The sequence below is a fragment of the Rhinichthys klamathensis genome, unplaced genomic scaffold (genome assembly GCF_029890125.1).
Source record: "Rhinichthys klamathensis goyatoka isolate OS25496 unplaced genomic scaffold, OSU_Roscu_1.1 h1tg000279l_1, whole genome shotgun sequence".
In the NCBI taxonomy this organism is placed as follows: domain Eukaryota; kingdom Metazoa; phylum Chordata; class Actinopteri; order Cypriniformes; family Leuciscidae; genus Rhinichthys; species Rhinichthys klamathensis.
This window is the reverse complement of record NW_026606798.1, coordinates 259,669-274,347: the sequence shown is the minus strand read 5'-3', so window position 1 is coordinate 274,347 and position 14,679 is coordinate 259,669. Positions and strand designations below refer to the sequence as shown.

General features: G+C 40.1%; 1 protein-coding gene across 1 annotated transcript in view; it reads right to left on the bottom strand.

Annotated features, from left to right (window-relative positions):
• Positions 1-4,070, bottom strand: part of LOC130102865 (myosin-IIIb-like) — a 135,428-nt gene extending 131,358 nt beyond the window's left edge. The window contains exons 1-2 of the mRNA XM_056268965.1: positions 4,000-4,070; positions 3,683-3,841 (exon numbers count right to left, since the gene is read on the bottom strand). Coding sequence (XP_056124940.1) covers positions 3,683-3,841; positions 4,000-4,070 — 230 coding nt within the window. The remainder of the gene's footprint in view (positions 1-3,682; positions 3,842-3,999) is intronic.
• Positions 4,071-14,679: the final 10,609 nt, after the last annotated feature.

Genomic DNA, 14,679 nt, shown 5'->3' with positions numbered 1-14,679 from the left:
TATACCGGCCTTATATAAAATTGTGGTTTCCGGTTTAAACCTGTTTTGTACAGTTAGGTACAGTTAGAAGAACACTCACCATAAAAAATGGTGTTTAAAGAAACAGTTGATGTGCAGCTAGCTTTTTTTAGAACATAAGAGAAATGATGATGCATATTTTAAAAAGACATCAAGATAAATGTTAAGTTATTTCAAAGTTAAGTGAACTTAAATGACTAAAAATTATAAACTAAATTAATAAAATATTTTTTTGTTTTATAAGCGAAAATTCTACTTAGTTTTAATTAGTTTTAGTTTTTGTTTATGGTGAAACTAAGTTGTAAAAAGCAACAACAAAAAAAGTATGGTACTTAAAAAAGTACTTAATCAATATATTTTCTAATAGACATATGCCAAAATTGTAATTATTGTTGCTCAATAATATAATATAATTGTATTATATTATTATATTATATTATATTATATTATATTATATTATATTATATTATATTATATTATATTATATTATATTATATTATATTATATTATATATATACTAGGTACTTAAAAAAGTACTTAATCAATATATTTTCTAATAGACATATGCCAAAATTGTAATTATTGTTGCTCAATAATATAATATAATTATATTATATTATATTATATTATATTATATTATATTATATTATAATAATATTATAATATTATTATATTATATTATATTATATTATTGAGCACCAATAATTACAATTTTGGCATATGTCTATTAGAAAATATATTGATTAAGTATAGTATATGCTCTTTAAAATATTTTTACTTTGTATGAATGTTCTTTTATTTGGGAAAAGGAATATTTTTGATTATTATTAAGTCTGAACCAAACCTAATAAATAAATAAATATAATTTGAGAAAAACTAAATTTGTCTGTAACAAATTAGAGTGTCAAATTTTAAGTTGGTCCAATTTATCTTTTTTTCTGAGCGTACAAAAGTTTTGTCTGTAATTAATAGTTTTATTTAGCAAGGATGCATTCAGTTGATCAAAAGTGACAGTAAAGACATTGAAGACCGGAGTAATGATGCTGAAAATTCAGCTTTGATCAGACAAATAAATTATATTTTAAAACAGATTCAAATAGAAAACAATTCATTTAAATTATAATATATCACAATATTACTGTGTTTACTGTATTTTTGATCAAATAAATGCTGCCTTGGTGAACATGAGAGATTTCCTTCAAAAACATTAACTTTTGAACGGTTGCAATGCAATCACTTTTTGATTTGGCAAAGCAAATAAACAACAAATAGTGAAAGTGAAAGTGAAAGCTTTTGAATACAGTACACAGAAACATTATACACTGTTACTTATATTTGATATTCAGCAATGGACACTTTAGTTTTAAACAAATCTAAAGGCGAATGTGAGCTAATATAACTCAAATACTATAGGTAGTTTTGTAGGCCTACACTCCCCTCGACAAGATCTGCAGGTTTTGAGGGGTCTAAATGTGTATTTTGTATAAGAAGCCAGTGGAAACGCTTTCATTATGTTTTCCTGTATCATATACAACAGCATCAGAGATATCCGTTTGACTTAGGGCGTTTTCACACCTGAAAGTCCGCACCAAGGTCCGAACCAAAGTTCACGTTTTGATACATTTTATACTTTCAGAAAGTTTTGGTTTGGTTTCACACTGCAATTTTGCGAGCGCACTAAAGAACTTTACGTGACATACGTGCGTCCTGACGTCATCATCTATGTGGGCTGCATCCTGACATTGATTGGTTTTGTCAATGGACGTGCATCTGACGTCAGCGTGTTGTCAGTTCGGTGGGTAACTTTGACAACATGAATGAACAGACGCATATCGTTGCAACTATATTGTTATTTTTATGGCATAATTACCTGCAGCACCAACTATACACAAGGCTAGTTCAAATTCGCCAAATGAACGTCCTCGTCGTGCGAACATTTTATCGTCGCCGGCAGGAATGGAGGAGAAGACTGCAAGTTGACTTCTTCTGATGTCATCAGACCATACTTCAACTAAAAACCTCGTCTCCTCCTCTCCCCATGTGCTACCACGGCTCATTTTTCCTGCCACTTTCTGTTTTTTCTGCTATGCACGAACCACCGGAACTTCCTGTAAAAGGTCTGAAAGTCCGAACCATACAGAAATGCTTTCACACTAGAAACGAACCAAACCTTTGTTCAGTTTGATCCGGACCGAGACTACCTCTTTTCGTCGGACCAAATTTCATCTGTTTGGTCCGGACCGTGGTCCGGGGGAGGTTTCACACCTGTAATTTTGATTCGGACCAAACTGAAAAGTCCGAAAGTCCGGACCAAACAAGGTAGGTGTGAAAGGGCCCTTAAAGGAGAACTCCGGCGCAAAATGAACCTTTGGTCTAATTACACATTGTTACCTAGTCAACCGTTATCTGAGATTTGTTTTCATGATTATCGAATGTAAATAGTTTTATCTCTAAAAACAGTTTAGCCTATAAAGCTAGTATAACGCTAGTATATTGGGCATAGTGTAATGACAAATAAAAATCGCTTGTCAATACCACTAACAAGGCTGAAAATAGACCCACACTAACACGGTAGCATAATGAGGGTCACTACCTTCAAACCGGAGCATTGAGAACTTTGTCAGTGTCCAGACAGTTTAATAAGAAGATATTTTAAACATACAGTCAACTTCGCGTATACAGGCAGAAGCCATCTTTGAAATACAGCCTTTACCAGTCGATCTACGAACGCCGATCCAAGTGCGCTGGTGAGATGTGAACGAGCTATAAGTTGTGATAAGGTGAGCGCGAACAGCAGGCTTGGATCGGCGTTCGTAGATCGACTGGTAGAGACTGTATTTCAAAGATGGCTTCTGCCTGTATACGCGAAGTTGACTGTATGTTTAAAATATCTTCTTATTAAACTGTCTGTACACTGACAACGTTCTCAATGCTTCGGTTTGAAGGTAGGGACCCTCATTATGCTACCGTGCTAGTGTGGGGCTATTTTCAGCCTTGTTAGTGGTATTAACAAGCGATTTTTATTTGTCATTACACTATGCCCAATATACTAGCGTTATACTAGCTTTATAGGCTAAACTGTTTTTAGAGATAAAACTATTTACATTCGATAATCATGAAGACAAATCTCAGATAACGGTTGACTAGGTAACAATGTGTAATTAAACCAAAGGTTCATTTTGCGCCGGAGTTCTCCTTTAAGAAGCTGTCAATGTGATGCTGAATCGAGTGCTCCTGGCTCTCAGGATCAACCTGAGGAGTTTCGTTCCTCCACAGATGACACTGCCCTCTGCTGGAAAGAGACGCAGATGATAGATGACATATCAAAAACTCTGATTCGTATATTTCTAGACTGTCACTGTCTCATATTTACACGTGATAAATCCACCAGGACAGCTCTGCATCTACAGAAGACAGTGATGAATGCAAGACAAGCTCAATGGTCAAGGCCTGCCAGATCTTTGCTCTGACCCTGAGAGGAATCAAAAAACACCTCAGACTGTTTCAAAATGACAATCTATGACTGGCAGGCTATTATAAAACTATAGTGGTGATGTTTAACGCTCTGGCTTTTTTTGAAACGTGCCGCAATCTGTTTCTCTGCAGCTCATGAGCATATCGATCTGGTTTCAGAAAAGAGCTGAGAGGTCACCTAACACTGTACCTGGTGGTCCTGGTCCTGCTGCCCACGTCTTGTTGCTCGCGGATGAGGACTGACAGCTGATTCCTCAGAGACGTGTCTTTCCCATGGGCCTGTTTAATGAACGGATGCTCCAGCAGATGCATCACTGATGGACGCGTCTCGAAATCTTTGATCAAACACCTGCAGATACCAGACGAGACATAATATGTGAAAAGAGAAAAGACAAACAGAAAGAAAGCGAGCAGAGAAACAAGCAAACATGGAGCGTTCCATATTAAATGGTAAATACAGGATAAAAAGATCCCCGTAAAGGCCTTCAGGAAGGTAAGGCACGTCACCTGTACATCTTCACAGAGCTCCAGTCTCTGATACGCCTCACAGAAAGCTCTCTGAGGTCTGAACTGAACATCTGACCGGCCGCCTCGCTCTCGCTCTCTCGTCACCATAGTGTTCAGGGCAAACACTCTTATCGTGTGTCTTCAGGCTCGTCTCTGTTGTTCTGCACTGTGGCCTGTCGACCATGGCTTATGGCATTATTTCTTATGATCTTTCCAACAGGATTTATTTCATTTGTTGCTGTACCTTTGTGAAAAACGTGTTCTTAATTGTAATGAATGTGCACTTATAGTGTAAATCAAAACTTAAAAGTATATTTTTCAAAAACCGTAGCCTACTTGCAAATAATATGATATTAAATTAAAGGCCACTCACGTATACGCGTACATGACTTTTATTAAAGTTAATATATTTTAAATGTTCTAAATTGCAATTCTGTCATTACAAACATATTTTAAAAAAATACATGGCATACAAGTTTGAATGGAAATGATATTAAAAATACTTTTTACAAAACTGTATCCATATTTCAAAGACAATAGAAGCAATTATAAAATTATAAAGATTTACTTAAGTGCTCAAAAGTACTCTAAAGTTCAGCTAATTGTATTTAATATAAATTTAAACTATAATACATTTTAATTTAATTGCAATTAACAAAGTCAAGTATACAGTCAGTTCGCACATACACTTTTTAAAGGTTAAGTTTGTGACGCCCCTGTGTGGCTGGACTGTTTATGTTTGTCAGTACTGCAAGGGTGATGTGTTTTTCTGTTTTGAGGAGCTGATTGCAGAGGTCCTTCCCGATTGTGAACACCTGGTCCTAGTGCTCCACAGGAGATAAAAGCTCCACCTCCAAGATCGTCGGGGTCTCTCTGATCCTCGTTACCAGCAGTCGCCTGTTGTTCTGGATTTGTTTGTTTTGTTTTATTTTAACACTTCAACAACACTTTACACCACGATCACTCATCCACACTTACACAACTGAGGTTGCTGACTAACCCATCTTATCATTCAGGTATTGTTCTGATTATGTCACGTTACAATAAACCTTGCTAAATCGATCGCTGAGTCCTTTCCCAGTTTTTGTCATGGCCTTTTGAGCCTGGTCATGACAAAATGGGGGCTCGTCCGTTTTTGAACTGTTTGAGTAGCGTGATCGATGTGTAAATTTGTTTGAAATAGGTTTGTGGAGTGCTTGAACAGTTGATAGTTAGTTGCGCATGTTGCTTTGTTTGACTATCAAATCCGGCTTGATTTTGAGAAGGATAGCTCAGGTACGTTAAATTATTTTGTTTTTCCCCGTTTTTTTTTGGTGGTCATGGTTTGAGTGGGGATGTTTGAAGGAGAGGGCGCAGTGTTATGTTGCTGATTTAGCAGGGTAAGCGTTAGGTTTGGTTGGAATTAAGTTGTTGTGGAATTATTTAGTTTTTTTGTGTGGTTTTTGTTGTTGTTTTTGTTTTTTTGTTTTGTCATTATTCAGGCTGGGGAAGGAGAATTTTAGTCCAAACGTTGTTACAGGTGTCAGATGACAGGTGTGGGTCCTTGTGTGCTATTGTTTAAAAAGCGGTTCGGAGTTTTCTCTGGTAGGCTGTAGCGACGATTCCCTTTTGGGGCTCGTTGAGCAAATCTGGGTTAGTGTTGTGGAGAACGTGGGTGAAGCTTTGCTTGGGAGCATGTCCGTGGCTCTGGGGGGGTTGCTAGCTTGCTAGTCGCTCTCCTGGTCCAGCGGTCTTCAGTGCATAAATACCCACCACAAGTAACCACATGAAGACTAGAGGGGAGCTTAGTTAGTTGGGTGATCTTTAGGTAGTGGGGAAACTCCAAACCGTATTGAGGATTAGTCCTCTCAGTGCTCACAGGGAAACGCTACTGTCTAGCTGGGCCTGTTGGAATAGTAAGTTGTTGGGATTTTGGCTGATTGTAATTGGTAGCGAAAATGGTTAACTGTGAAACGTTCGTTGCGGCTCCGTCTGAGGAGGCTTTGGAGGAATGCACAAGAGAGCAGTTGCTTAAAATAGCTGAGCATTATTCTATAGTGGTGGCTGGAGATAAACGTCTTAAGGAAAATATTAAAATGACGGTGAAATCTGAATTAGTTGAAAGGGGAATTATAACGGTAGAATTAGAGGAACCCTCTCTAGTTTCCACTATTAGACCTGTAGAGGCACAGGGCCTCACTTTTGAGCAACAGAAGGAGCTACTGTTGATTCAAATGGATCATGAGAAACTTAAACACGAATTGGAAATTAAAAAACAAATTGAGGTAGAGAGGATTCGTCAGCAGTCCGAGAAGTCCAGGTTAGATCTGGAGGAATATCGTCTGTCTTTGGGTAAAGAGCGCAGGTGGTCCAGGGAAGATCGGCCTGCTGGGGTGCGTCCCTTTGATATTAGTAATTTACGATTGTTACCGCAGTTTAATGAGAGAGACCCAGATGTTTTTTTTGTGATGTTTGAACGTGTGGCTAAGGCGAGGGAGTGGCCTGATGCAGATTGTGCGCTAATGCTTCAGTGCGCTCTTACAGGGAAAGCTCAGGAAGCTTATTCGTCCTTGAGTGTGGAAGATAGTTCTAACTATGCTAAGATAAAATCGGCCGTGCTTAAGGCTTATGAGCTGGTGCCAGAGGCATATCGTCAGCGGTTTAGGTCATGGGAGAGAAGGAATGGCCAGACATACATGGAGTTTGCTAGGGATTTGACTAACCTTTTTAAAAGGTGGTTGACGGCCCTGGAAATTGGCACGTTTGATGATTTGTGTGATTTGGTTATTTTAGAACAGCTTAGAAATACGCTTCCAGTGCAAATTGCAACATACGTTACAGAGAGAAAGTTCACTACTGCTGCGGAGGCGGCTGAGTCAGCAGATGAGTATGTATTACTCCATAAGGGCAGGTTTAGAGAGCGCACAGCGGCGTGTGATGATCTTGGATGGAGAGGCAAGAGTGTGGGTGCGGCTTCAGGTGACAGGATGCATTCTGGCAAAGTTGGAATGTTTAAAGCAGATAGTATGTTCCGAGGGAATGCTGATCCCGATACAAGTTGCAACTATTGTCATGACAGAGGACATTGGAAAGCTGAGTGTCCGGTGTTGCAGTCCAGGAAAAAGTTTAGCAAACACCAGGTTAAGCCTGCTGCAGCGGCTGCGCCTGTGGATACTGATGAAATCTCTGAATTGTTGACTTCGGATTGTGCACCTGACGTTTTGGATGCATATGGTCCTTTTATTAGAAGTGGTTTTGTGTCACTGGTTGGAGATGACACTAAAATCCCAGTGAAAATTCTAAGAGATACAGGGGCCTATGATTCGTTCATAGTGGGTTCGGTATTACCGCTGTCGGAGGCCAGTGACACTGGTGACCGAATATTGAGTCGTGGGATGGGGTTAACTGTTTTGCCTACTCCCTTACACAGAATAGTCCTAGATTGTGAGCTGGTGCAGGGTGAAGTATGCGTAGGGGTGCGACCGGCGTTGCCCATGGAGGGGATTCACTTTATTTTGGGCAATGGCCTGACTGGTAGTCGGGTTTGGGCTGACACTGCACCATCACCTGTGGTTACTCCTAGTCCTGTTTTGGATCAGAAGGTAAATGACTCATTTGAGGATGTTTCTGCCTGTGTGGTCACACGAGCAATGGCTAAGTCTGATGTGGAGGCATCGTCTGAGGAGAGAGGTGGTGATGAGTTGGTGGCTCCGTTTGTTTCTGATTTTCCTCTGTCCGTGTCATTGAGTGAGTTGTTGCAGGAGCAGCAAAGTGATCCCTCCCTGAAAGAGATGTTTGATCGTGTTGTTTCTGCTACAGTGATAAGTAGTGCAGGTAGTGGCTACTTTGTGCGGAACGGAGTGTTATTTAGGAAATGGGTTACTCTTGGTAATGACTTTGTGGGAGATCCAGTGTTTCAGTTAGTGGTGCCGGCTAAATTTCGTTCGCTGGTCCTAAAAGTGGCTCATGATGAGAGTGGGCACTTTGGAGTTAAAAAAACTTATCTGAACATCTTGAAACATTTTTTTTGGCCGCGAGTAAAAAGAGATGTCGCAGCATATGTTAAAACCTGTCATGTGTGCCAGTTAACGGGGAAGCCGAACCAGTCCATTAAGCCTGCTCCACTGCAGCCGATTCCTGCTGTAAATGAACCTTTTGAGTATCTCATTGTGGATTGTGTGGGCCCATTGCCGTGTTCTAAGTCTGGATGTAAGTATCTCTTGACGGTAATGTGTCAGAGCACTCGGTATCCGGCTGCTTATGCACTGAGGTCGATAACAACTAAAGCAGTGATGAAAGCTTTAACTCAGTTTATTTCGGTGTTTGGTATACCGAAAGTAATCCAGAGTGACCAAGGGTCCAATTTTTCGTCACACATGTTTGAACAGGTGTTAAAAATGTTACGTGTGCAGCATAACCAGTAATCTGCGTACCATGCACAGAGCCAGGGTGCTCTGGAGAGGTTCCACCAGACTCTGAAAGCACTCCTGCGGGCGTATTGCACCGAGCTGGATAAAGACTGGGAGGAAGGTCTTCCATGGTTAATGTTGGCGGCTAGAGAGGCAGTGCAGGAGAGTACGGGGTTTAGTCCCAATGAGCTGGTTTTTGCACATACAGTGCGGGGGCCCTTGGCAGTGTTGAAAGATGGTTGGGTGGACACTGAACCACCTAAGAATTTGATTGACTATGTAAATGGGTTTAGACATCGGTTGTGGGTAGCAGGTGGGATGGCAAGGGAAAAGTTACTGATGTCACAGAGCAGAATGAAAAAGGTGTATGATCGCCGTACCGAACGCCATGAGTTCAGTCCTGGAGATCAGGTTCTCGCTCTCATGCCGATTGTGGGTTCTCCATTTCAAGCCAAGTACACCGGTCCTTACACAGTCGCTGAAAAAATATCTGACTTGAACTATGTCATTGCAACCCCAGGACGGAGAAGATTGACACAACTGTGTCATGTCAATCTGCTGAAGTCCTATTATAGTCGGGATGCTGAGGTCAGCCAGGCAGATAAAGATGAGGTACGTCCGGCTCTCGTGGTCAACCCAGTTTCGGGGTCGCAGGAGGAAGATGGGGTGCCGGAGCCTGATGATAGTTTATTATATGGCCGGTTGAATAATTCAGACTCACTCAAAAATCTTGACAAACTGTTATCCCATTTATCTGAGTCCCAATGTGGTGAGCTGTCTGATCTGGTACAGAAATATTCCTGTTTGTTTGGAGACGTTCCTACTTGCACGGATTGGATTGAACATGATATTGATGTGGGAGAGGCGCAGCCAGTTAAACAGCGGTTTTATCGCATGTCGCCAGAGAAATTAAAACATCTAGATTCTGAAATTAATTACATGCTTAAAAACAGTATTGCTGTACCATCATTCTCAAGTTGGTCATCCCCTTGTATTTTGGTTCCCAAGGTAGATAGAACATCTAGGTTTTGTACGGATTTTAGAAAGGTGAATTCTGTAACAAAACCCGACTGCTTTCTGCTGCCAAGGATGGATGACTGTGTAGATCAGGTGGGGTCTGCCAGGTTTGTCAGCAAGTTTGACCTACTTAAAGGGTATTGGCAGGTGCCTTTGTCTCAGCGTGCTCAGGAGATATCTGCATTCATTACGCCGTCGGGACTCTATTCCTATAGAGTGATGGCATTCGGTTTAAGAAACGCTCCAGCAACGTTTCAGCGCCTTATGAATCGTGTTGTGTCTGGTTTGAAGGGTTGTGCCGTTTATCTGGATGACCTAGTCGTTTACAGTGATACATGGCACTCTCACCTTCAGCGTATCCGGGCTTTGTTTGAAAGGCTGGCTGAGGCGCATCTTACCATTAATTTGGCTAAGTGTGACTTTGCTAGGGCTACTGTGACATATTTGGGGCGCGTAGTGGGACAGGGCCGGGTGGCTCCAGTTCAAGATAAGGTGAGGGCAGTGGAGAGGTATCCTCAGCCTACAACAAAAAAGGAATTGCAGCGTTTTCTGGGTCTGGTAGGTTACTATAGGAGTTTCTGCAAGAACTTTTCCACTGTGGCGTTTCCGTTAACGGAGCTGTTGAAGGCCAGGGTGAAGTTTGTTTGGTCCTTTGCATGTCAGCAAGCTTTTGATAGTATCAAGTCTCTGTTGTGCTCGTCTCCCGTGCTAGCAGCCCCATGTTTTGATAAAAACTTTATGCTCCAGGTAGATGCCAGCCAGGTCGGAGCAGGTGCTGTATTGCTTCAGGAGGATGATCAGGGGGTGGTAAGACCAGTTAGTTTTTTTTCCAAGAAGTTTAACCGTTACCAGTTTAATTACTCGGTAATAGAGAAGGAAGCACTTGCACTTATTTGGGCACTACAGCATTTTCAGGTGTACATAGGAGGTGCTCCACTCATTGTATACACAGACCATAACCCTTTAACATTTTTACAGTCATTCAAGTGTCCAAATCAAAGACTTATGAGGTGGTCGTTGTTTTTGCAGGCCTATGACCTTGACATTCGGCATATTAAAGGGGCAGACAACGTCATAGCAGATGCTCTATCACGTGCCCCTATTATTTGAATGTACTATGACACTTGTGCTGTCGGATGATTTGCTTTGCTCTGCCTGTTTTTCTTAAATTTGCTTCCTAGGTACCAGGTTGCTGAAGAATGGGTGGGAGTCATAGCGGGCCATGCGCAGAGGGAAGTCAGGTGTATGTTCATATTTTTTGTTATTGTAAGTAATTGCTGAATTAAGTAAGGTACATGGTGTGATAGGTGATTTTGAGTAAGTTAGTGGGCCGGTGATTCCCTTTGGGACACCGACTTTAAGGGGGGGGGTGTGACGCCCCTGTGTGGCTGGACTGTTTATGTTTGTCAGTACTGCAAGGGTGATGTGTTTTTCTGTTTTGAGGAGCTGATTGCAGAGGTCCTTCCCGATTGTGAACACCTGGTCCTAGTGCTCCACAGGAGATAAAAGCTCCACCTCCAAGATCGTCGGGGTCTCTCTGATCCTCGTTACCAGCAGTCGCCTGTTGTTCTGGATTTGTTTGTTTTGTTTTATTTTAACACTTCAACAACACTTTACACCACGATCACTCATCCACACTTACACAACTGAGGTTGCTGACTAACCCATCTTATCATTCAGGTATTGTTCTGATTATGTCACGTTACAATAAACCTTGCTAAATCGATCGCTGAGTCCTTTCCCAGTTTTTGTCATGGCCTTTTGAGCCTGGTCATGACATTCACCCTAAAATGAAAATGAAGTCATCATTTACTCACTCTGGTGTTGTTCTAATGCAGTAGCCTATATCTGTTCTTTCTTTTTTGAACCAAAAAAGTTGAAATGTAAAAAATGTCCCGCTTTTTTTGCGCTCGTCCATACAGTATAACGGCAGTGAATAGCGACCAGCATCAAGCTTTTTAAAAAAAAAGATGCAAAAGTATCACATAATGATCCCATGTGCCACTTTATTCCAAGTGTTCTGGGGTATATGATAGGGTTTGGTGAAAAACAAACAGAAATGTAATGCTTTATTTAACGAAAATCCTGACCTTGGCACGACTGCGCGTTCATGAGACTCTATTAGATCCCCAGTTCACTCCGACTCGGCCAGAGAAACACACACAAGTTGTGAGAAATCAAGATAAAATGTGACATGTAATACAACAAAAAGAACCCCCCCCCCCCCCCCCCCCCACCCAAAAAATAACATTTTGCTATTCACTGCCATTATATGGACAATCTCCTTTTGTGGCCCAAGTAGTTTTTAGTTTTGCAAAATGTCTTCCTCCATATTCTTCTAAAAGAATGCCTTTCTCCTCATCTGTCCAGTTTGGATTTCTTTCCTTGTTTTCCTTATTTTTCAGTGTTGGTCTAAATCTCAGTGTCCTGCTTTACTCTAGACTGAAAGTGCTGCTGCACTCAAAAAAATGATATGTTGGCTTTACTTAACTTTTTTATGTAAACAGGTTCCACCGGTTCCACATAACTATGTTTTGTTAAACAAACATAATATGTTCATGTAACTTCAACATCATGGAATTTGGTCATTTTAAGCGACCCAATTAAACTCTGAGCTAATGAGTTAATTAAGTGAATTACTGAGTGATGATTGAGCATTATTGAAGACACCTGATGTTAACAAGCAGAATCTCTGAAGGAGAAAACGGGAATGTTTAAGTCACCATTATGGAGATAAGTGTGTGTTTTAGTTGGGCTCTTGACCATTAACTTATTAACTTTAGATTTTGTTTGGTTGATGTACATGAGTTATAACAGCCGGATGAACAATAAACAAAGGTCATCTGATGGTGTTGGTTGTGTTTTAACATAATTACATACATTATTTCACAATCATTTGACCTGAGACACTAAACTTATATTAAACCGAATTTCTGAGTTAAGTTTACCTTACGAATAATAGCAGCACTGTCATTGTAGAGCATACTATTTTTAGACTTTTCAATGAAATTTAAATGATCAAATCTATAAATAAAAAAGACACTTCCTAAAAAAAATATTTTGAGTAGGCACACACAGACATCAAGAATCAGCCTGTGAATCTCAACAATGGTGACAATTATAAAGCATGTTGCAGTGCATTCTGGGTGACACCAATCAAAACTCATTCATGGCTCCCATCATGCATTGCTGCATGAATAAATAATGAGCTTATGATCTGTTTGTCACCATTGCTGAGATTCATATGCTGCTTCTTGATATCTGTGTGTGCCTACTCAGGATATTTTTTAAGAAGTTTATTTTTTATTTCTTGATTTGATCATTTGAATTTCATTGAAAAGGCTAAAAATAGTATGCTCTACAATGACAGCAAAGTAAACTTAACTCAGAAATTGGGTTCAATATAAGTTCAGTGATTGAGGTCAAATGATTGTGAAATAATGATTATGTTAAATCACAACCAACACCATCAGATCTCCTTAGTTCATTGTTCATCCGGCTGTTATAACTCATGTACAGCAACCAAACAAAATCTAAAGTTAATAAGTTAATGGTCAAGAGCCCAACTAACACACACACGTATCTCCATAATGGTGACTTAAACATTCCGGTTTTCTCCTTCAGAGATTCTGCTTGTTAACATCAGGTGTCTTCAATAATGCTCAATCATCACTCAGTTATTCACTTAATTAACTCATTAGCTCAGAGTTTAATTGGGTCGCTTAAAATGACCAAATTCCATGATGTTGAAGTTACATGAACATATTATGTTTGTTTAACGAAACATAGTTATGTGGAACCGGTGGAACCTGTTTACATAAAAAAGTTAAGTAAAGCCAACATATCATTTTTTTGAGTGTGGGCTGAGACCAGCTCTTGAGATTGGGCCCGGGGGTCTGTCATTAGCACACGGCATGAGGGTCTGAACAGCAGGCGGCTCTGATAGCAGAGGAGAAGACATTCAGCTGCACAATTACACACGCATACAGAACACCGGTCCGCAACAACAGTGTGTGTGCGGTTGTACACAACACACACAGGCAGAGAACAAACAGCCGGCACCTTGTGATAACACAATGTGCCCATACACTTACTGTAGCACAACACACACAAACACACACACTAACAGGATTTACGCGGAAGAATTATTTCTGATCTAATGTTCCTAAAAACCCAGTTTTTAGTGTGATGTCTATAAAAAGCTTCATCTGGGTTGAAGAACATTTGTTGTGCCAAACACAAATCCTGAGTGATGTATTGCAATTTTTCAACACATTCTCATCCTTTGGCGTCATATAGAGTTAAGGTAGGACTAGATTAGGTTTAGTGTTAGTTGCATGTAATTATGCATAATTCACTGTTAATCACTATGGTAAGTACATGTAACATATGTAACAAGGACACTGTAAAATAAAGTGTTACCCATTTCAGCATATTAAATTAATCATAATTTCTTAATAATGAGTTCCAAAAGCTTTAAACACGCTTTTGGAACTCGCTTTTAATAAAGCGTGAAGGTGAATTGTATCAATATGCCAATTTGCCTTGCTGTGTGATACTTCCCCAAGACCACAAAATGCTATGTCTATTTCTAAAAGTCTATTCAAAATAACATTTGTATTTTTTTTTTTTTTTCTCATCTTAAAGCCAGTTGCAGTTGACTTCACTTTTATGCATTTCCCAGAGAAATGGCTGATCAAACAAGGGAAAAAAAGCAGGATGGGTCTAATTTTTTCCCCATCAGTTTTTGAATGAATTGTGAAAAGTGAAAATCTGATTTAAATGATATAGACCAGCGGTTCCCATTCCCAAAGTTGTTATCCTTGATGCCCTCCCTCCTTACATATAAAATAAGCAGAGGAAATAAAGCAAACATTTTAAGTTTCCACAGGTATACTACAGTACTGAGCCTTCAAAACCTTTCAAAAGCGATGTTCCCTGGACTAACCTGCAGTTAAGTGCCTTGCTGAAGGGCACCATGGTGATAGTTAATGGCTCAACCATTGCGGTCCAGAAAGAACATCCAACCTTGAGTTTTAACCACAACACCAAACCATCCATTTGTGTGGCAAATTGTACACATAGAGGAGACACTCATGAGCACTTAAAGAGCAGTCAGGATAAAATCCCACCAGCACACAGATACATGCACAAACACACTTTATGAATATGACTCCGTCTGTGCTTTTAATTCATCAGGAAGCGGCCAGCAGACCCGCCACACTGACAAATGAACAGCTAACACAAATAAATGAGTCAATTAGCATTCACAGCC